The 21,755-nt window shown below is 35.4% G+C and overlaps 1 protein-coding gene across 2 annotated transcripts in view; it reads right to left on the bottom strand.

Moving 5' to 3' along the window:
- The window catches only part of LOC100376891 (GRB10-interacting GYF protein 2-like), a 50,864-nt gene that overhangs the window by 2,215 nt on the left and 26,894 nt on the right, over positions 1-21,755 (bottom strand). The window contains exons 12-22 of one of the 2 annotated variants that reach the window (XM_085490712.1): positions 21,194-21,533; positions 18,915-19,237; positions 18,224-18,311; positions 16,253-16,369; positions 16,037-16,134; positions 15,435-15,645; positions 12,813-12,982; positions 10,610-10,700; positions 5,432-5,546; positions 3,966-4,126; positions 1,363-1,409 (exon numbers count right to left, since the gene is read on the bottom strand). In XM_085490712.1, the coding sequence (XP_085346838.1) occupies positions 1,365-1,409; positions 3,966-4,126; positions 5,432-5,546; positions 10,610-10,700; positions 12,813-12,982; positions 15,435-15,645; positions 16,037-16,134; positions 16,253-16,369; positions 18,224-18,311; positions 18,915-19,237; positions 21,194-21,533 (1,759 nt within the window). In that variant the 3' untranslated portion in view covers positions 1,363-1,364. The remainder of the gene's footprint in view (positions 1-1,362; positions 1,410-3,965; positions 4,127-5,431; positions 5,547-10,609; positions 10,701-12,812; positions 12,983-15,434; positions 15,646-16,036; positions 16,135-16,252; positions 16,370-18,223; positions 18,312-18,914; positions 19,238-21,193; positions 21,534-21,755) is intronic. The other variant, XM_085490711.1, reaches the window with a different exon arrangement.

The raw sequence follows: 21,755 nt of genomic DNA, 5'->3' as shown, positions 1-21,755 counted from the left end.
AAGAAAACCAAATACATATTCTTTTTAGCTGCTGAAGTCAGTTACAGAATACTACCTGGACAGCCCTGGATATACTGTTATCTGTTATTTACAGGGATGAAATTTTCCTGAAAATTGCTGCAACTCATCTCAATAGCCTGAGTACTCGTGTAAATTTATGCTCCTTAGCGAACAAAAGTCAGAAATGGCTGCTCATATTTTACTTTGATGACCTGCGAGTGACACTGATAATATAGATGCTCTGATAGAGATCACATCAGTGAAAGTTTTAATAAGATTGATGAGCAAAATATTAGCAGCCATTATGGACCATGAATGTGCCACGTTATGTCTCAAGCACGCCAGTGAAATATGGCAGTATGAAATCTTGTGATTTTTCTTTACTCCTATAATTACTGAATGGGTTTGCACCGCAATACGATTGCATGACATGACACTACACTACACTACACTACACTACCATAAGTCTAAATTCTAGAATGCAATGCCAGCTTTTATTTTGTTCTGTTTAGATTAATTTTATCCTATTGAATTGGTCTAAACTGGAGTTATTTTTTTTTATGGGACACTCAACTCTTAGACAATATCCGATTTCTTTCTTATGGTAGGAAAGAATTTTTTTTTCAGGAACTAAAATGAGTGTTTTCTGAGAATAGAGAACCATCATTAAACCCATTATGCATAGTGGTTTAAACAGTAACCGAGTAAAAGTAGTCTAATAACCCTTCACCACAAACTGAAAATTTGTATTTCTCTCGAGTTTTTCTAGTTTTCAATCAAAAGTTGAAAGGCAAACAGGTAGCGTCACAGTCATTCCAAGTGTTCAAATTTCATGCAAATAATTAATGTATTTGTTGCATGGGACCCATATTGAACATAGCACAATGAGACGACTGTGGTGCTTTAAAGAATGCTTTGAGAGAGACAAGAAAAGTTTGTTTTCACCACATGTATATCAGATTTCTATTGATAAATGCAGAGTGGGTGACCAGGAAATTTTCATTCATTTGCAAGCCAGTACAAGTTTTATGGATGGACGCAGCTTAACACCACATTACATTCCCTATTTGAAAGTTGGGTACCCACTATAGAAATTTAATCTTTCTTGTACATATCACTCACAAAAAATGCCAAGAATATGTATGGTGTTGCTTTTGAATTTTCTTAATTTACTGCATTTGGCTGTGTCCATCCTTAAATATAAACTACAAATAGCATGGTACACAAAGTATGTAAGAGAGGCATCATAGAACAGCATTCACTCATCACAGGTAGGAATACACATAGCAACATCAGCATGGGGTGGGAGAGAAGTATAAAGCATGTACAAATACTGTTTGAAAGTTGGAGTAGAAAACACACCTCTAATTCACAGGCCAGATCGAATGCCGGCTTCCTAGGTTGGACTGCTAATCGAGGGCAAAGAAAAGAAACAGTCATTCACAATCATCTTATAGTTGTAAGTTTCTTGAATGAAACAAAGTTGAGAGTTAACCCTTTTACAGTAATTGATGAAATGACTACTGTTCTTAGTGCCTTTCATTTTGTTACAAATCCAAGAATAAACAATCACAACACACTGTATATTTCTCTAGTAGAAGCACATGGGACACTTGTACAGTAGGAATAGGGGATTACTAACAAACAACAAAAATTATGAATACTTAAAACAGTAAACAATAATAATCTTTACTACATGGTATGTAATCAGTTGTTACTACAATTGTTACTACTATGGGAGATGCGCTTCTAGTAGAGAAAATATGATAGACTTTTTTTGAATAAATGCAGCAGAGCTCAGTGATCCAATTTTCCTTCATTTAGAGCACATCATGATTCTGCTAAATGTGATTCATTTCACCTACTTCTTTTCCCTAATTTGACATGTGTAAACATCTTTATTGACACAAGAGCCAAATTTTAGCAGATTTCACAAGTTAGTGAAAATACTAAATTTTATAGCCATGAAAATTTCTCAGGGGTCCTAAGACAAGAAGTTTCAGTAACTTTATCTTCACGGAAGCCATAGATTCCAGAATTAATGAAGATTAAAACAGTTTACAGTATATATATTTTGTAGTAAGAAGATAGTTTATGTCAATCGAAAATTCTTTTAGTTAACTGCAGTCCCCACCAACAAGTACAGCAACTTGCTGTATCCTCCTAGGCACACCAGAATTGACTGCACTGCTTTAAGTGGCTGAATTGTTCAATCAAGGCAACTTATAAATTCTGTGCAAGATATTTCATTGAACCAAGGCTAGATTCAAATTAAATGGTCTGTCTGGAATAGTTAGGCATGTCAATTAGAGTTTGCTACATTTTCAACAATTTTCACTCAGAAATAATAAACTTGTTGAGACCTATAAAATACTGACAATATAAAATAGAAGAGCTACTGCCTTGAGTGGTGGGTTCAGCTAATGTGCATAAAGTGATAATTGGGAGAGAAAACAATGCAGTATTTTTTTCTATCAAAATAAAAAAATTGAGTAAGATATGATACAACTTTTTCTTTTGTCGTATTTCTTTAATTTTAAATAAATCTTGTTTACATGATGTTGCATGATATGTTGGTCCTTGATGAAGCACAAATGCAAACAGAAATTATAATACACCTTGATGTAAATATAGGGACTGCCACTGCCATGGGAAGAATTTGTCAAGCATATAAGCTAGAAAACAGCTCTCCAGTGACCCCAAGGTTTGATTACTGAAAATAAATAACTTTTTATTTGTCCATAGTCCTGATTCATCTGAACCACAATTACCACTCATTTTTTAGCAAATTTTTTGTTACGAAGCCCATAGCTTCAAATCAACATGTCATTTTTGTTTGTACACCAGCAATGTGAACAGCAATATATGTGTTTATTTAAAATGTTTCCTGCAATCAACGTGTGCTGAAAGAGAAATACCGAGACGATCAAATCCCATTTACTATACAAATTATATTGGTTAGTAAACACACCATAACCATTGTGAAGTATACAGACACAAGTATGCCATTAAACTAAAGAATATTGTACAGTGAGCTGCTGCATTTGCTTGATAAAAGTGCCAGTCCATTTCTCTCTTTCACAGAATTATAAATTCAGTCATCAGTTGATTTTCAACTGGCAAAAGGGTTAACAATAAGCAATGTTAGAACGAAACATGCAACACATAATATTCCAGTATTCTTCTTCACGGTTGTTAAGCATGGCAATAACACCATGTATGCTAATACTGCTTATCAATGAACCATAAAGGTCACACATCCTGGCACTTTCTAGACGTCTCACATTTTTGTTTTTGAAAAATTACCCCCCCCCCCCCCCACCAAGGATGTGTGTGACCTTTTGGTGATGAACATGTTAATATTCACATATAAATTATTCAGCATCGGTATGCACCTACCATGCTTAAACAGAAAGTAAGGAAGAACACAGAATTAAAGATTATATTCAATTGCACTTTATGCTGGAATTTTTAGCCACACCCTGAATTAGTAAAAAATATAGGGTAGCTCTAAAATTATCTAAAAGAAACACATTTCACAGAATACTGATATAAATCCGGCAATAATCTGTCAGTCACATGGAAGGAGATAGAAAATTGCTGAGCATTTAAAACTTTTATAACCTTTTTTTATTCAACCAATTGAAAAACTTGTGCTCTGAATTAAAGTCTATTAAATGCGCATTCAAGTTTATTAGTCTCCATGGTGGCATGTTGGTCTTTTAGCGCAGTCATGTACTAGAGTACTGGCAAATGTATTCTGGTTCACAAATAACAGACCGTCTTTGTAAACCCATTAAGTAAGCCTAAATGCCATCCAATGTTCATTTATTGTTCAGCACACTTAACGCAGACAAACTTTCAACTAAATTGTGTTGGGTCTTGTATTCATGGCCACCCAAGAGTGTATAAATTTCATTCATAAGTTTACAATTACATAAACTGATTAAAAGGTCAATACTTACCATTTGTTGTTTACGCTGCATATCGCGATGCTTGCTTCTCCTGTCAACAAATTCTTTTGCAAATGTAGCGGCTCTTTGAGAGTCACCTAGGTAACTCCGAACATAGTCATGTACTTCATATGGTGATTCCACTTCTTGTAAAAATGCAATAAAAGTTGGAACTGAAAAAAAATAAAGCCAGCATTGAACTAAACAGACCAACTGACATGCTTTCACTACAAAAGTTACAAAACACGATAGTCCTACACAGTATTTTGAAACACAAATAACCAATCATTGAGAATTTCATAGCCCCTCTGTTGTTGTACATCAATACATGACAAATGAAATATCAACACTTGCATGCTCCTTTTTGATTAAGAGCATGTAAATCTTTGGACTGCTATAAAATTTAACCTGTCTCTAATTTCTATGTTGGCAAAATGTGGGATAGTTATGACAGATGCAAGGGCAAACACTTTGTTTGGCAGAGTAATGTTTGATTCGGTCATAATTATCCCACAATACACTATGATTTGGAATTGCGATATGGTCTATGGCTGTTAGTCAACCATTTTTGATTAGATTGGGACCTAATCGGACTGCATGAATATGGAGATACGAACCAAAATATGCGAAAAAGGATGATTCTCATCAAACAAAATGGCTACCAGGTGAATTGAATTGTGACAATTTTCATTGATGTGCTAGAACACAATCATCTGTGAACCAAGTTTGGATGTAATTGAACATTGTTAATTTGAGATATAGGCAGAATTGTTAAAAATGGGCTGCTGGTCAGATGTATTGCATAGAATCTTGACAAAACTTAACTTGCATCTTACTGAAACAATATACTGCCTACCAAATTTAAATAAATTCAGTAATTGTATTCTGAAGTTAAATACATTTTTCATGAACAAAACGGCCGACAGTCAGCCAATTTTGAAAAAGGCGTACCTCAGCATGCCAGCAGGTATTACCCTTATCAAAGTTTGAACAGAATCAGCCTGCACAACTTAGAGATAATAGCTCTACACATATAAAATGTTGGTTTTTAGGCTATTTTTGGGCCAAATATAGCTACCAGTCGGGCATATTGTATCTGAAGAGAAAAAAAAAAAATCTGGCTCATACATTTCCCATTATGTATGAACCCTATACCAAGTTAGGGGAAAATTGGTGCATGAACTTCTGAGATAATGCAACGGACAGATGGATGAACGAACTAACTTACTGAGTGACTGAACCCAAGCCACAAGCCATAGCGTGTAATTTTTTACAAACAAGCATCTACCCACGAGCCTTTGTGATTTTAGCGAGTGTTATTGTCGCTTCGGACTTGGACTCTGTATGTGCAGGTGACGACGTTTCCACTTTAAGAAGCCCATGTCAATTTGCCAATAAGACATTATGACAGAAAGACAGTCATACAGTAGTCTGAAACATGGAAATTGTTTTGAAGTAAAACTTCATTTATAACTTACTGTCTAATTGTCCTTGACCAGCTTCTGGTATATCCCGCATCGTCTTCTCACACCACTGTGTAAATTCATTAACAACTAACATGGTATTGCTCTGAAATAATTTATGAACAGTCTCCTGTGACAAATAGATTAAATATAGGTTGTAAAAGCAGATAAACACATACAAGCATTATAAGAGTTTGCATAACAACATTAATACATAGATTTTTTATCTCATAATCCTTAGTTTGTACTCAAATACTGTAAAAAGATATTTAGGGGTTTTAAATGAAAAAAATTTTCAGGGAAAAAAAATTAGAACCATTCTTACAGTAACCAGATTTTGACAATATATACAAGTCTTATAAGTTTGGTTCATCAAATCTTTTTCAAATAACGTCACTAAGCATTACATCACATGATTTATTATTCATAATGACATTCAAATATAACAAATAAATTAGTAAATCAAAGAAAGCTTAGAAAGAACTCCCGTGTGCTGAGGGAATAGGGATCATGATGTAATATTAGGGAATATTTGAAAATGATAAACAAATTATGAATAATCTATTGAATAAGGAGCCACCAGTAGTCATCTACACACGTAGACATCGTATACCTACAATAAGCCTACTTAAAAATATGCATAAAAAGTCTACACAAAATTGAAACATTAAAAAGAAAACTGAAATAATTCATAAAACATTGGGGAAAATGAAATGCAACAAAAATAGTAAACAGATAAATGCCCAAAATAAACTTATAGGGCATTTACAAATATTTTAGAAATTTAGTTAACACGGAAAACGTAAAGTAGCAAGAACAACTATGTACATTTCTGACAATCACAATCTAAATATCTAAAATTCAAACCACTATCTTAATATCAATATTTGTGTCAATAAATATTATATTTATTTATTTTCAGTCACGTATATTAATAAGGAAGGCATCACAATCTTTTCGATTGGTTCGTATATCCCGAAAATCAACATGGTAAAATTACAACCATCGTACAGCTCAGTACTATAACATATATTAATAATTTACGGCAGACGTACTTCTCGGCACATAAAATTCAAAGTAATCCCCAACGCGTCTCATTTGTTACTGCATATAAATTGACACTATCTGGGGCACGTCGCACGCGATGAGTACCAACCAAAAATACACACAGGACATTTTAAGTGGCTCGAAACAAAACCTATTCGCTAATTTTCATTTCGAAAACATCTACGACGGCATAAAACCCTGCAGCCCGTCCCGCATGTTTTTTTTTTACCAGGCAGGAGACGCCGGTCAGCGTGGCGTTGCCCCAGTGGTTTCCACTGTGCATCCAGTAGTTAATGCCGACATCACGGTCTATACATTCCACATGAAGCATGGTATTCAGCTTCGGTATGTGCCTTCCGATTTGAGAGATATCATGCCGTGTAATATTCAATGCAAAAAATAGTGAAACACGAGGCCCACGCTGGGGGCCCACATAAGGTGTTGCAATAGTGTAAATATAACAAAGCCAGACACCGATTGTTTCCTTTTCTAGGTAAAATCAATGTACAGAATAATCGGATGAAACAACTAAAGTAAACTAGGATATATTTGAGCCAATGAATTCGTAATTTCCGACGAAAAGGGCCGGGAAAAAATACCTCTCATAACAAATCACCATGTTGAGGGGGCGGTGAACAAATGAGACACCGATTGTCAAATTGTTTTGGTAATCATCGCATATCGATTCATGTCATTTGTACAGGGTAAACCAGCTTACTTAGTGCTAATGATTTTGTGATTTTCCACACGAAGAACGTTCTCAGAAATAATCCGACATGCTGATCACCAAAATTGATCACTCCTGTCACGGTAAATTCGGTATGTTTTACGAGTTTTTTTTTTCCAAATCCCAACATATATTTACACATATAGGCGCATTTTGTCAGCTCTGTGTAAATAGATATTTTTACTGGGAATGTGCCCCATTTTACGTACGAGAAGCCCTTACACAACGCAGTAGTCATCAACACACATAGACATCCTATACCTACTAATCGACTTGATAGCTTCGTAATTTGTGGAAGGTGGGGGTGAAAGTGCACCATGCAAGTTTCCAAATGTGTAAAGGAAAATAAAGAAAAGAAGGACAATACAATGTTGGTAAGCGATACAAAGAAAATATCTCCTTACGGCAGCGACTTGATACAACTACATTGATGCTGGAGAGTACCATATTTGTTCTCGCGTTCAATAATACGGTGATAAATCAGGATTCAAAAGTACAACGAATTTACACAACATTTTACCATGAAATCGAACCTACCAACCATTTTCATATCTTCAACACTGCCATGGTTTTGGCGATGATGAATCTCACATTCATTATTTTCTTGACTGGGCTCACACAGGGTTCAATGCTCCGTGGCTTGAATGTAATTGTACACCACACGTGAATGTAAACTAGCTTGCACAGTAATTCGTTTCACAGTCATTGAGGTTATACATTTGTTCAATTACTTATTTATTTACTTGTACGATAATAAAAAATCATACATGTAATTTCTTAGACCTTTTCATAATGTAAACTGATACATTTCATCTCCCGAGCGCTTGCTTCGTTTTTGTACAACACACTGGAAATAACAAAATGGCTGACACCATCATAAATTGCTGGTCATAAAAAACAGAATACGCATGCGCATCATTATGCAAATTAGTCCACTCACCGATTCCTATTAGTTGTATTCATGCAATTGGCAGAAAAAATTTTAAAAAATAATAATAAAAAAATACATAAAAAATGCTAAATTTTAATTAAGGGAAGAGTAGGAAATCAAACGGGCGGTGCACCGCGGTCATTACCGCGGTGTACCGCAGAACGCCGGGGAGAGCCGCGGACTGCTTATAATTAGGGGTCTCTACCGCTGTACCGGTCTCCACTGCGGTCCTCGGTAATGTGTGAAATACGTACTTAACAGTTTCTTTGTGATTCCACGAGTCATTGTTTTAAAATCCGATGCTGAAAATAAGTACGATATGTGCGCTTGTTTAGTATTTAGTACATGTATTTAGCGTAACACTGGAATAAAGTTTACAATTGAAAAGAGGACGATTTACAAAGTTTCAGCGTATCCAAGCCGTATCCTGGTTCTTGATTGATTTGGCAGTATCATGTTCACCATTTGTGTCACACTCCAGAAAAAATGGCCAGCAAACGAGAAACGGGCGAACTAATCAAAACAGGTCAGGCTGTCTGCATTGCACTGACACGATTATTTATTTTCTGTTTCGTTTCACAAATCTTGCCTTGCGCATGTATTCTTGGTTGACAGAATCTTTTTTTAAACAAAAGACGTTATTTTTCTGTTACATGTTCGTGTTCCATGGTACTCGTGAGTGTGAAAGGTATTTTGAATGAATAATTATTGAGTTTATGATACCGTACGATAACGCTAGCTGGCTTGATTAGAATTTCATTGCGTGTGAACCGCTGAGGTCATTGCCCGTTACTGTGCCAACCGCACGTAGTTCAAAAGCACCTGACGTTGTTTTGTTTTTTTTTCACTGGAAATGTAAGCGATCGAATACTCGGCGTTCAAAGTACGCTGCCCCGAGTTTGAAATTACAGTAAATTGTAACGCATGGATTTTATTTACATGAAATTTAGTTTATTTCAAAATTATATAGATGTCAAACCATAATTATTATTTGAAATGTTGTTTCTTGACTTGACTTTTCTGGCTTTAATGTTTTGTGTGTGCGTGTTTGTTTACAATATCATTATCAACAACAGTTATTCAGTGGCCCCGTCTCTGAGGCAGTAAGTCGCGGTTTCGACTAAGTCGCGTAGTTCGATGGCTCCGGACGATTGTATTGTGTTTTGCCGTCAGTTTTAAAGTAGAAAAACTAAGTCTGGTATTATCGCGTATTTAATTGCCCGCTCAATCAGTTGGAGGTGACAACTTAACACTTACAGACCGTCAATTACTGAAATAGAAAGGGTGATAGCAGCCTGACTCGAGGGTTCAACAGGGGTATAAAAAATAAGTTTGCGTAATTATTGCAAAAGAAACGCATTATCAAGTCGGCAAAGTTGAAATATTCACAGCCAGCATGTAAACAATGAAAAACAAGTTTGCGCAATTATTACGAAGCCAACGCATTATCAAGTCGGCAAAGTTGAAATATTCACAGCCAGTACGTAAACAATGGAAAATAAGTTTGCATAATTATTACGAAGGCAACGCATTATCACGTCGGCAATGGTGAAATATTCACAACCAGAACAGTAACAATTTTTACGTAGGCAACGCAGAGCCAGTAAAAATGTGCGTAATGGGATGTGTATAATAAAAAGGTCAACGCGCGGAGCGCGAATGGTCACCAAGGTAACAACCCACTTGTTCAGCGCGTGACTTGGGGTTAAACTTGGGCCAAGGTTTATTAGATTAGTCAGTTTCGCCAAGAAGTGCGCTATTTTTTTCGATGATCACCCAGTTATTGTAGTATATATTGTAGCACCAAGTGTGTGACACTCCCTCTTCGACTTCGGCTTGCTTTTCCTACTTAGTGCATGGTCTCGAGGTAACGTAAACTGCGGCCTCTCATCGAGTGTTTTACACTCTGAATTTATACTTCGCCCGATTATATTGGTATACGCGAAACATTAATCTTTTAAAATAAATCCTGAGACTATACATGATGTAAATTCAAAATAATGTGATAATATTTTACATTATGTGGGGTCTACATTATTCTGGGTTGCTTTGCGATGTTAATAGCTTAAAATTCACACATTATTATGCAGATGAGCTCATTAATATGCATGGATGTCAACCAAAAACTAATCAAATCTGCGCATTGCCCCAGACAAGCTATATACCAAGTTTCATTGAAATCCGAACTTTGGTTCTTGAGATATCGATGGAACAGACACACACAGACAGACAGACAGACACACAGACAGACACACTAACTGCAAAGACTCCCTTTTTGTGCTTCGCACACGGGAGTCAATAAAAACTAAAATAGGAGCTAAACTTCCTTGGGATTCATAACAAATCAACGGGAACACCAGCAAAGTGATGCAGTTGTAGTTGAAAAGGTTTCATGTTTCATGCACTGCATCACATTCTATAATTATGCAAGTTCTATTTTTTAAGAAATGTGAAACACGCTATTGATCTAGAAAATTGTTAGGCTTACCTCATCTTTCTTTGACCTTGTCCGACTGTTGGTTTGTCCTTGTGGTTGCTGTGGTGGTCGATGCGTTTGATTTAACGAAGGAAAATGAGGGCTGTGAATAGAAAAAGTAAAATACGATTTGTTATCTAGTTTAATATGTAAATATATCCGAAATTATAATTCATAAAGAACTAAGACAAAAAATACAGAATTTATTGGGGCCATAAAGAAAGTGCAGACTTTTGTGATACAGAATTTAAAATTCAATTTGATTTTATGTTTGACCTGTAATACATTTATGTGATACATAATGTCACTGATTGTAATGGCAAGTGTTGAGCATATGCTTCCAACTAAGCCTTGCATATAGGAAACTTCTGTTGCATCGAAAAAAGGCACTCGCCACCAGTTGGTCAGATTATATCTGGTCACAGCGTATATAATGATGTACCATTAAAGTCCTATTCTAAACCACGGTTTATATTACAATGTATCAATTTAAAAATTGGGATCAAAAGCTCAAGTTCGGGGTGCGGTTTCTATTACGTACATATTGCAATCACTAAATGGGCGTGGTCATTTTTTGTCCACAACACATGCACAAAACAAACAATACACCGTACAATCTCTTGAATAGGCGTCGGGGAAAAGTGAAAGGCATTATTTTGGTTCTAAAATAGGCGTTACGAAATGTTGAAAAATTACAGTCAATCAGAAAAAAATTCCACATGATACAAAAAATACTCAGTATTTTTAATGTAATATGCATTTATTTTTTTAATTTTCTTGGTAACGAAAAGTATATTCTCACAGAAGTTTCAAATAAAAACACGAATGCACTGCTTAGTAGCAAATGATCACATAACGGTAGCTCGATCCGGCCATGCTGCGGGTCACAAGTGAATAACTTACTAAGTGTTGATATTGGTGATTATTATTTAGTAGTGATTACAATAACGCACAAAAAATAAATTCGTTGAATTGTTATAAATTGCAAGTAAAATTCAACTTGGTTTCCCCGTAAGCGAATGATTTCAGTCACATGTAAACAGCCGATACGATATCCGCCATGTTTTTGAATGCTCACGTGACGTATTATTGACTGGATAGGTCAAGTCGCTAATTAACCAATCAAAATGCTGGATGGTGCCCACGTGTGTAAATTACATAACTCATTTAAATATGTTAATAACAGTTCAGCGACCTCATGGTGAACGCAACACGGAAGAGATTTACCGATAATGTGGTGCGATCTTTTGCCTTTGATTTCCATGGGAATACGGCATGATTTTTTTTTAAATCAAGAAATTATTTGTTTTCGAAAGATAAATTATTCTTCAATGCTAAAAGCTCATTGTCTAAAACTTACGAAACACAGACGTATTCAGAAAGAGTATTGACAGAGGTCGCCGCCAGAACAAAGGCAGTTTCATTGCCTGTCTGACATCTTATCACCGCTGAACAATAAATAGGTGTGAATATTTTTAGGCATGTTGTCGAAACAAATGAATAGGATTAGGAACAATGCCGTTTTGGAACAGCTGGATGAAACAATGAAGTCAGTCACGGTCTTGTTGAATTGGGGGTGCGGTTAGTAATAGGTACTTTTCAAGTTTTCAATTTTTGTTAAGAACTCTTTAACCCCGAAGCCGGAATTGGGGGTGCAGTTACTATTACGTATGCGGTTTATATTAGGACTTTAACGGTACATACAGCATTGTGTGAGCATAACTAAGGAAGCTATCAGAAGGCTACAAACTTATAAATTTATCTCTAATTTCAACTTTACTCCAATTCTTAGTAGTATTTACCTATGTTACCTTATAAGGTACATATTTAGTCTTTTCACAACCAGACTTCCTGCCAAAATCTTTCTGCACTTTTTTTCTTACATCATTCAGTATTTTTGGATATGAATCCCAATTTGGGAGCCAACTGACAAAATTTGAGTCAATTTTTATTTTTTACTCCGAAAATTTGGCTATATTTATCCCAATCTTCTGAAGGAAAGTGCAGATTATAAACAGGACTACTCTGAATTTGTGATGAAAAGTAGGAACTGGTGGTGAGAAAGTTAGACCCGAAAGCAAAATTTAGATGTGGTCATTTTGAAAACAAGCAGAGCGAGTTAAGCCAGTTAAACATTATTGGTAAGGACACACAAAATACAACTTTTTAGATAGTTATACTTGGCTCACAGATTATATACAACAAAATAACTTACTCTTGTTTATTGTTATTTGCCGATTCTCTAGTACACTCCTCCCAGAATCCACCAGGCGTGTTTTTGGATTGAGGATCTCCCCAGACACTAGTACCATCAGACCCCCAATGTAAGGCATCACTGGTATTCGTATTTCCCCACACAGCAGCTTGGCCAATCGGAATGTTTGGCTATAACAAAGTCAAATACAGTACATGTGTAAGCATCATGTAAGCATCACACACTTCACCATTGAAGATTAGAATTGGTTAAATGTTATTTACGGACTAGTATTTGTCAGATATTTTTTCTTTCTGTAAATGATGTATACCATTCTGCATGTTTGACGGTTGCCAAATTAATCCACTCATCTAGATCAAGCTTATTACATCATTTGATAAAGTACTGAGAAACCATTGTAAACTCATAGCACTTGCAATTTGCACAAACAAACAAAACGTCAGGAGAGACAAACGGTGACATTCAATGTCCAGAACTGTCGCCTGGCACAAAAATATTTTAAAAAAAACAAGCAGCCTATCGGCTGAGATAGCTCCGCTGTTAGCAATGCACATTTCAATTAAAGAACTGAAGACATTAGAAAATGAACAATATGTATAGTATCAAAGCAATCGGACTTACAGTTTTTAACAAGATGTCGAAAATATCACTTTCTACCAAAAATGACAAAAATATTCACCAAAATTAGAGAATTGAGAAGATATCATCACGAAATGAACAAATCTGAGAAAGGTCTACATGTAGTATCTCTATATGTAATATCAAAGCAATTAAACTTTTGGTTTTCAACAAGAAGTCGAAAATATCACTTTTTACCAAAAATGACAAAAATATTCATCAAAATTAGAGAATTGAAGATGTCATCACAAAATGAATAAATCTGAAAAAGGTCTACATGTAGTATCTATATATGTAATATCAAAGCAATTGAACTATTGGTTTTAAACAAGTCGAAAATATCACTTTTTACCTAAAATTACAAAAATATTCACCAAAATTAGAGAATTGAAGATATCATCACAAAATGAGCAAATCTGAGAGAGGTCCACATGTAGTACCTATATATGTAATATCAAAGCAATCGGACTTGCGGTTTTTAACAAGATGTCGAAAATATCACTTTCTACCAAAAATGACAAAAATATTCACCAAAATTAGAGAATTCAAGATATCATCACGAAATGAACAAATCTGAGAGAGGTCCACATGTAGTACCTATATATGTAGTATCAAAGCAATTGGACTTGCGGTTTTTAACAAGAAGTCGAAAATATCACTTTTTACCAAAAATGACAAAAATATTCACCAAAATTAGAGAATTGAAGATATCATCACAAAATGAGCAAATCTGAGAGAGGTCCACATGTAGTACCTATATATGTAATATCAAAGCAATCGGACTTGCGGTTTTTAACAAGAAGTCGAAAATATCACTTTCCACCAAAAATGACAAAAATATTCACCAAAATTAGAGAATTAAAGATATCATTACAAAATGAACAAATCTGAGAGAGGTCTACATGTAGTATCTATATATGTAATATCAAAGCAAATGAACTATTGGTTTTTAACAATAAGTCGAAAATATCACTTTTTACCAAAAATGACAAAAATATTCACCAAAATTAGAGAATTGAAGATATCAACATGAAATGAACAAACCTAAGGGAGGTCTACCCAAGGTACATATACACCAAGTATCAAAGCATTCAGACTTGTAGTTTTCAAGAAGAAGTCGAAAAAGTAAAACATTGACACGGACGACGACGGACAATCACTCATATGATAAGCTCCGCTCGACAAAGTCGACAGCGGAGCTAAAAAAACTCATAGTTGCATAACAATTATTTCTCAGTACTTGTTCACTGTTATAATGCTATACTATTACTTTCACCATTCTAATACAGTCAGATCTGAAGGCCTTTGCCGCATTCTGGCCACGCTGTGTGGCGCAGATTGTGTTTCATGTTCTCTGCACATAATAAGCTTGGTTATTAAGCATCCTTTTTTGGGGATGCCCGGTGGCTGAGGGGAAGACGTGTAGTGACGTGAAGCTAGGCTATTAGGTGCCATAAGCGAGTGCCAGTTCGAGTCATGCACGTAGTACGTGTTTACTATAATTTGACGTGGTATTTACCTTGCCGTTGTCGGTGTTATTTGCTTACTTTACATCATTTGATAGTCTGCTGCATTTAATTACGTTTAATCAAAACCTTTCTCTTGAAGAATACTAGCCTGATAATAATGCACTGGTCTAAACAGTTTTCTGTTCTAAATACATTTTAGTTTTTGACGTGACAAATGATACAATAAGACTATCGACTCTTTCTCACAGTACATTTCACCTGAGGCATCATATTAAAGTTTAGAAAGCATATTAATATTATCAGTCGACAACAGCAAAATGTAGCTCAATAGTGATCATAGATGAGATGCTAACACACGATTGGTCAGAATATGGCTATCACTATCAATCACCCACCAACTATGTCCCAACATATAGATAGATGGAATTGCACTTAATACTTAAAGGACAAGTTGTCAATCACTGGGATTTCACAGTGTAATCATGGGTTAAAGACATTCATTGTATAAACACTACTACAATTTAGTTTAATTTACCCTAGCAGGTCTTTGTTGTTGTTGCTGCTGTTGTTGTTGCTGCTGCTGTTGCTGCTGCTGCTGCTGCTGCTGCTGTTGTTGCTGTTGTTGTTGTTGCTGCTGCTGCTGCTGCTGTTGTTGCTGCTGCTGCTGCTGCTTTTGCATCAGCTGTCGAGCCTGCTCTTCTTGTATCTCTAGCAATGATCTAGGTTGTGATTGCATATTCGTAGTACTGAAATATCAAAAAAAAAATTACAGCATGCAGTTATTGTATTCAAGAACATAATTTCTTTTCTTTCTATTTTGGCTCAAACTGCATACACATGGTGTCTTTATTTTTATTCGGATTGAAAATCTTTTCCCAGTTTGACAGTCATTACCATAATCTTCAAAATCTATATACCATATCAAAGCTTGCAGTTATGTCAATGACAGAGGTAATTCATGATTTAGCATTCAATAAATGTGTGCTTCACATAAACCATAAATTTCATTGTATTTTGACTATCGACACTCATTTACATAAGCACTTGTGCTACTAATGAAGCAAACATGGTATTTTCTATGTACATGTATATATGAATTAAAAACAATAAAATTTGCATTGAAACGATATTACTCACCTTGAATTTTGTGAAGCCCAACCAGCAGGCCTTTGTTGTTGTTGTTGCTGTTGTTGATGATTGACTTGTTGTAATTGTGCTTGTAACTGTCGCTGTCGCTAAAACATTAAGGTGAACAAATTAAGTCTCATAACCCATAGTAATTTGGCTTTCGACAAAATTTCTGGAGAAATCATGAAATGTTTTATTAGTATTTATACAATGTAAGAATGTTACCTCTTCTCTGGCTCTTTGCTCTTGTTCCTGCATTTGTTGTATCTGAAGTAATGAGAGTTGTCCACTTGAACTTGAGTTAGAGTTACTACTCTGAGCCCACATTGAACTGCTTGGCAGCTACAGATCAAAAACACAAACATCATTTAGCATATAGTTTGTACACTTGCGCATAATGCGCGACATAACGTCAACAAATCGGAATGTAGGACAGATTTTTAATGTTCCTAACGCACAATCGCAGTACACCGCTTGTCCGTGCTTCCAACTCACAGCGTAAAAAAATCACCTAAAGGGGGGCCATCATCTTTCAACTACCATAAAAACTCTACCAGTTTTAAATAATTAGTGTTGGAAATGTGACATGTTTTTAGAGTCAAAATTAAGGTGCATTTTCGGATGGTCGAATTTTTCAGAATAGAAATCAGCAAATGAAAAAAATGGGGATGATAGACAGTGTGCTTCGTTAGTTTTAAAAAAATGCAATGTCCGTCAATTGACGTAAACTTTCCCATGTTTCACGGTAAAAGCAGTCAGGGACATGTACCCTAACATGTATGATCTATGTACTAAATTTGAATGAAAACTGACAAAGCATGTCCAAAATACAACATTTTCAAAAATAAGATGGCTGCAAGTCGGCCATTTTGAATCGAATCGCTAAACCACAGCATGCGCATATGTCCCACATAAAGTACTAGGCACATGCAAAGAATGAACGGAATCAGTCCAAGAGATTCTGAGATATGACTCCGGACGGACGGAGACTGAATTATAAGTCCCCGTTTTTGGACTTCGTCTGAACGGGGACTAATAAGCTATGGTAATTTGAACACGTTGCATCATACGGCTTTTTGATTGGTTAATTAGCGATTTGACCTATTTGTCCTAAGAGAACATGACAGATATCCTACAGCATCGAACGTTTATATTAGACCTGAATCATTCGCTTACAACTAAGTTGACTTTTATTTGCATTTCATAACAATTCAACAAATTTATTTTGTGTACATTATTATAATCACTACTGAGTAATAATAAAAAATTCAGAAATGCAGCATGACCGGATTTTGCAACCATGATCATTTGCTTCCATGTAGAAAATGTGTGTTGTGTTCGTTTTCATTTGAAACTTCGTTTTGAATATACTTTCGTTAACAATAAAATAAAAATCTCTCAGTCAATCAGAAACCCGGATTCATGCCTTCAGGGAAAGTCCCATTTGGACACTCACATCGTTTTTTTTTTTTCGTTTGGGGGAAAATCAAAACTGGTCGCAATTTTCGAATAAGAATGAGTCGGAAATTTTCAGTTGAGCCGAAAATTTGGAGGTAAACAGAATACCGAAACCCGGCAAATAACTAGGCAAACGAATTTTTAGAGGGGTCGAAATTTTGGAGTTTTTACGGTAACTTGTATAAGAAAATTTGCCCACTGTTCTGCCTAAGAAAAAAAAACGAACATGCAAATTATCTTTGGCTATAGTCTAATACTTCCATAGTTTTTAGGATATTTTGGGAGTTAAAAAAACAATGACGCAATCATATTTAATCAGCGAAACAAACGCACGCACGCACACACACACCACATCTTTTTCTCTTGATTTTTTTCTCAATTGGTAATCCACTTTTCTCAGCTGCATTATGTAGTTCTTCAATCTGCCCCTTTTGAACCCACCCATGTTCACTTCACTATCTTTTAAAAAATGTTTTGAATATGCCAATGACTTTTTTGGGGGGTTGTATGTCTATGTTTATTTTTGACTTTCTATATTTCTGTCCTTCTGTAGTTTATCACACTATAGGATTAAATTATTGAACATAATCCAACACAATGAGCTATGTGATGAACATAGGCAAGGACGTACGCGCTACACAATATCTACTGTATATGTCATATACAGTCTCAGAAAAATCAAAGTTTTTGAATTAATATAGAATACATGTGTAAAGAAAAGTAATAATTATAAATCACCTTTATTTGTTGCAGCTGCTGCTGTTGTTGCTGTTGTAACCTTCTTAATGCTTCTTGTTGATGTTGCTGCCTCTGAATTTCTTGTTGTCTGAATAAAATACAAAATGATGAAAATAGTTTGTTATTAATTTTAATGTCACAATAAACATAATTGTTTTTAAATCCTAAAGGGTGGTTTAATACTATGGGTCCATAGCAATGTAAGCCTGTGTAAAATTCAGTGCTGGTACAATGAATTTTGCCCTTTAATGTCTTTCTCAGGGCATCTTCATAATGACAAGACTTCTAAGAAGCTTAGGAAGGCAGAATATAAACCTGCGGAGAATGAAACACCCTGAAGATAAGATCAAAACATGTGCATTTTCTGTCACTACCTTCTTGGTTCTGCCAAAGACACTAAAAATTCGAGTACCTAAGTGTTTTAGCTACCAAGTCACAAAATCACATGCACGCAACAGACATCTTTTTTGCAGCCCGTTACTCAATGAAGTACTGCTAGTCAAGGATTTGTTTCATGAACATTCATTTTTCTTATCCTATTCTTTTCAACATATTTTAGAAGACTTCAAATAAATTTAACAGATAATACAAATTTAAATGTGGAACTGTTGAGTAAATGTTATTTCCATTTTGTTCCCCTTGTAAAATTAATGTTAAAAGATGAGATGTTTTCAATAAATTGAAGATGTACCTTTGAAGTTCTTTCTGTCTTTGTAATTCTCTTTGCATCTCTTGTTGTCTTTGTAGTTCCTGTTGTCTTTGTAACTCTTGTCTCTGTAATTCTTGCTGCCTTTGTAATTCCTTTTGTCTCTGCAATTCCTGCTGTCTTTGGATTTCTTGATCACGCAACTCTTGTTGTCTTCTTAATTCATCTTGCTTTCTGCGTAGTTCTTCTCTCTGTCGCAACTCCTCTTCTCGTTTTCGTCTGTCTTCCTCTTGTTGTTTTCGGATCCTCTCATCTTCTTCTTTCTGTTTCCTCATCAATTCCTCTTGCTTTCTCTGAACCTCTTGTCGCTATCAAAGGAAACATTGACTATTACACCATCACCAAAATAATACTGATTTGCATATTAATTTGCATACTATTAACATAATGTACAGATATATTTTTCAAAAGAACATGATTTACTGTATAGAGACATCCAATAGTTATTTAAAATGGTATATATTGTCAACAAGCAGCCTGTCGGCTGAGATAGCTCCACTGTTAGCAATGCACATTACAACTAAAGAACTGAAGATATCATTAGAAAATTAAAAATGTGCTGTTTTCAACAACAATTCGTAAAATATCACTTTTTACCAAAAATGACAAAAATATTCATCAAAATTAGATAATTAAAGATATCATCACGAAATGAACAAATCTGAGAGGTCCACATGTCGTACCTATATATGCAATATTAAAGCAATCAGACTTGCGTTTTTAACAAGTCGAAAATATCACTTTTTACCAAAAGTGACAAAAATATTCATCAAAATTGGAGAATTGAAGATATCATCACAAAATGTATAAATCTGAGAGAGGTCCACATGTAGTACTTATATATGTAGTATCAAAGCAATCAGACTTGCAGTTTTTAACAAGAAATTGAAGATATCACAAAATGAACAAATCTGAGAGAAGCATTCAGGCTTGTAGTTGATAAAGTAAAACATTGGACACAGACAACGACAGACAATCACTCGTATGATAGGCTTCGCTCAACAAAGTCGACAGCAGAGCTAAAAATATATCATTATATATTGTGAATTGATTACAATTATATACAATCCATGTTTGTAGTAAATCATTAAAACTGAATGGACCACCCCAATTCTTTATTTTACTGCTCCCTTTTTTAGCTTGCTAAGATGGTAATTTGCATATCACATGTCAACAGTAAAACAACATAGCCGCCATGAACATGAACTATCCATTTCAGTCTGAGTTTTTATTTATTTTCCAATTGAAAACAGAGTGTCAGCTTCAAAGCTAATTATGACAGATTCAGTGATACTGAGTTACTTCTCAGTTTCTCATTGCCTTCAAATAGTCTTGATTGGCCAACTTTCATGTAATTATAACAGTCTAGTACCAAGGCATGTTTATTTGCTTTCAACTTTTATCGCAACACAAACCGAGCCTCACACCACCTTGCAGTCAGCTGGCAAGTACCAATGCTGTTTTTTTGTTTTGTTGAACATGTTACTGTGACCATGAAATAGAATGGAATATTGCAGTTAGAGACACTTTTTTGCTAATGATACAAGCTATATAGCTCACTGTAGCCATTGCTTCTTGTGCCAACACTTTTTGTAATGTAGCTATTTTGTTAGCAAAACAGTGCCTTATACTGCAATATTACAGTTCCATCCTTTCTTGTGGTAACAATAATTAATGAACACTTGACACTAGAAATAGTAAATGTTTCATAAGAGGTTGACAATAAAACTTAAAGATTAGATCAGTTGAGGTGGGCTCGCTATCCTGAAGAAGAACTCTTGCATCCCTAACTAAACATCACTGTCGTTTCTCCTGACTACTGTAGAAGGGTTAATTATTCACTGGGTTTTAATTTTGCTTATTTCGCTGACTGGAAAATGCACTAACTCAGTGAAATATAAACCCATTTTACAGTATGATGCGTGCAAATAACTGCAAGTGCTGACAAAGCATGTAGTGCATTCAACTATAGAAACCATACTCAATGTCACAGAACTGTGTGACCATATGCTAATCATAATGATATAATAGCAAAATGCGATATACTGGTGTCAATCATGAACTGTAGACACTCGCATCTGAATCTTGGCTAGTGGCTTTGGCTTCCCAGTGAGTCTGTGACACACTCACCCATGATTGAGGACAATCGTTTCAGGTGTTCAGCCACAAGTAATAAGCATGGATCCAGCACAACCAACATGCCTATCGGTAGTCATTCTTTTCCTAACCTGGTAAAGAGGTAAGTCAAAAGTGTTTAGAATTACCTGCAATTCTAAAAGCCTCTGTTTTTCTAATTCTTCTTGCATTAGTTTTTCTTCCAATTTTCTTCTTTCCTCATCCTTTCGCTGTCTACCTAACCTTTCTAGCTCTTTTTTTTCTTTCTCTGGTGATTCTAATTCCCAGACTCCAGTCCAACTATCTGATGGTGTACCCCAAATAGATGTTTCAGAACTAGATGATGCTTTACTTGTAGGGGGAGGCCTTGGTGAAGGCAGCATAGGAGATCTAGGACTTGGAACTGGCGAGTGACTAGGTTGGATGTTCTGAGACTGCGTTGATGTTTGTGTAACCACAGACTGAGCAATAGTCTCACCTGTTGGCGACCTGTTAAAGTCAATACAGTGAACAGATAAGAATTACTACAATAGTAAGTTATCAATCTTGTAATAAATTCTCAATAGTGCAATGGACCACTGTTCTCGCTTTTATTTGGAGACAACACTATACTGGATAGGTAAATTCTTGGTGAGACTATCGATACAGACCAGTTCTGCATTCAAATATTACTTTGCGATGGTATTTACAGAGTCAATTTTAACTGTTTTA

This window comes from Saccoglossus kowalevskii, chromosome 15, assembly GCF_978046115.1.
Source record: "Saccoglossus kowalevskii chromosome 15, keSacKowa6.1, whole genome shotgun sequence".
Classification (NCBI taxonomy): domain Eukaryota; kingdom Metazoa; phylum Hemichordata; class Enteropneusta; family Harrimaniidae; genus Saccoglossus; species Saccoglossus kowalevskii.
This window is presented reverse-complemented; position numbering and strand designations above follow the sequence as displayed.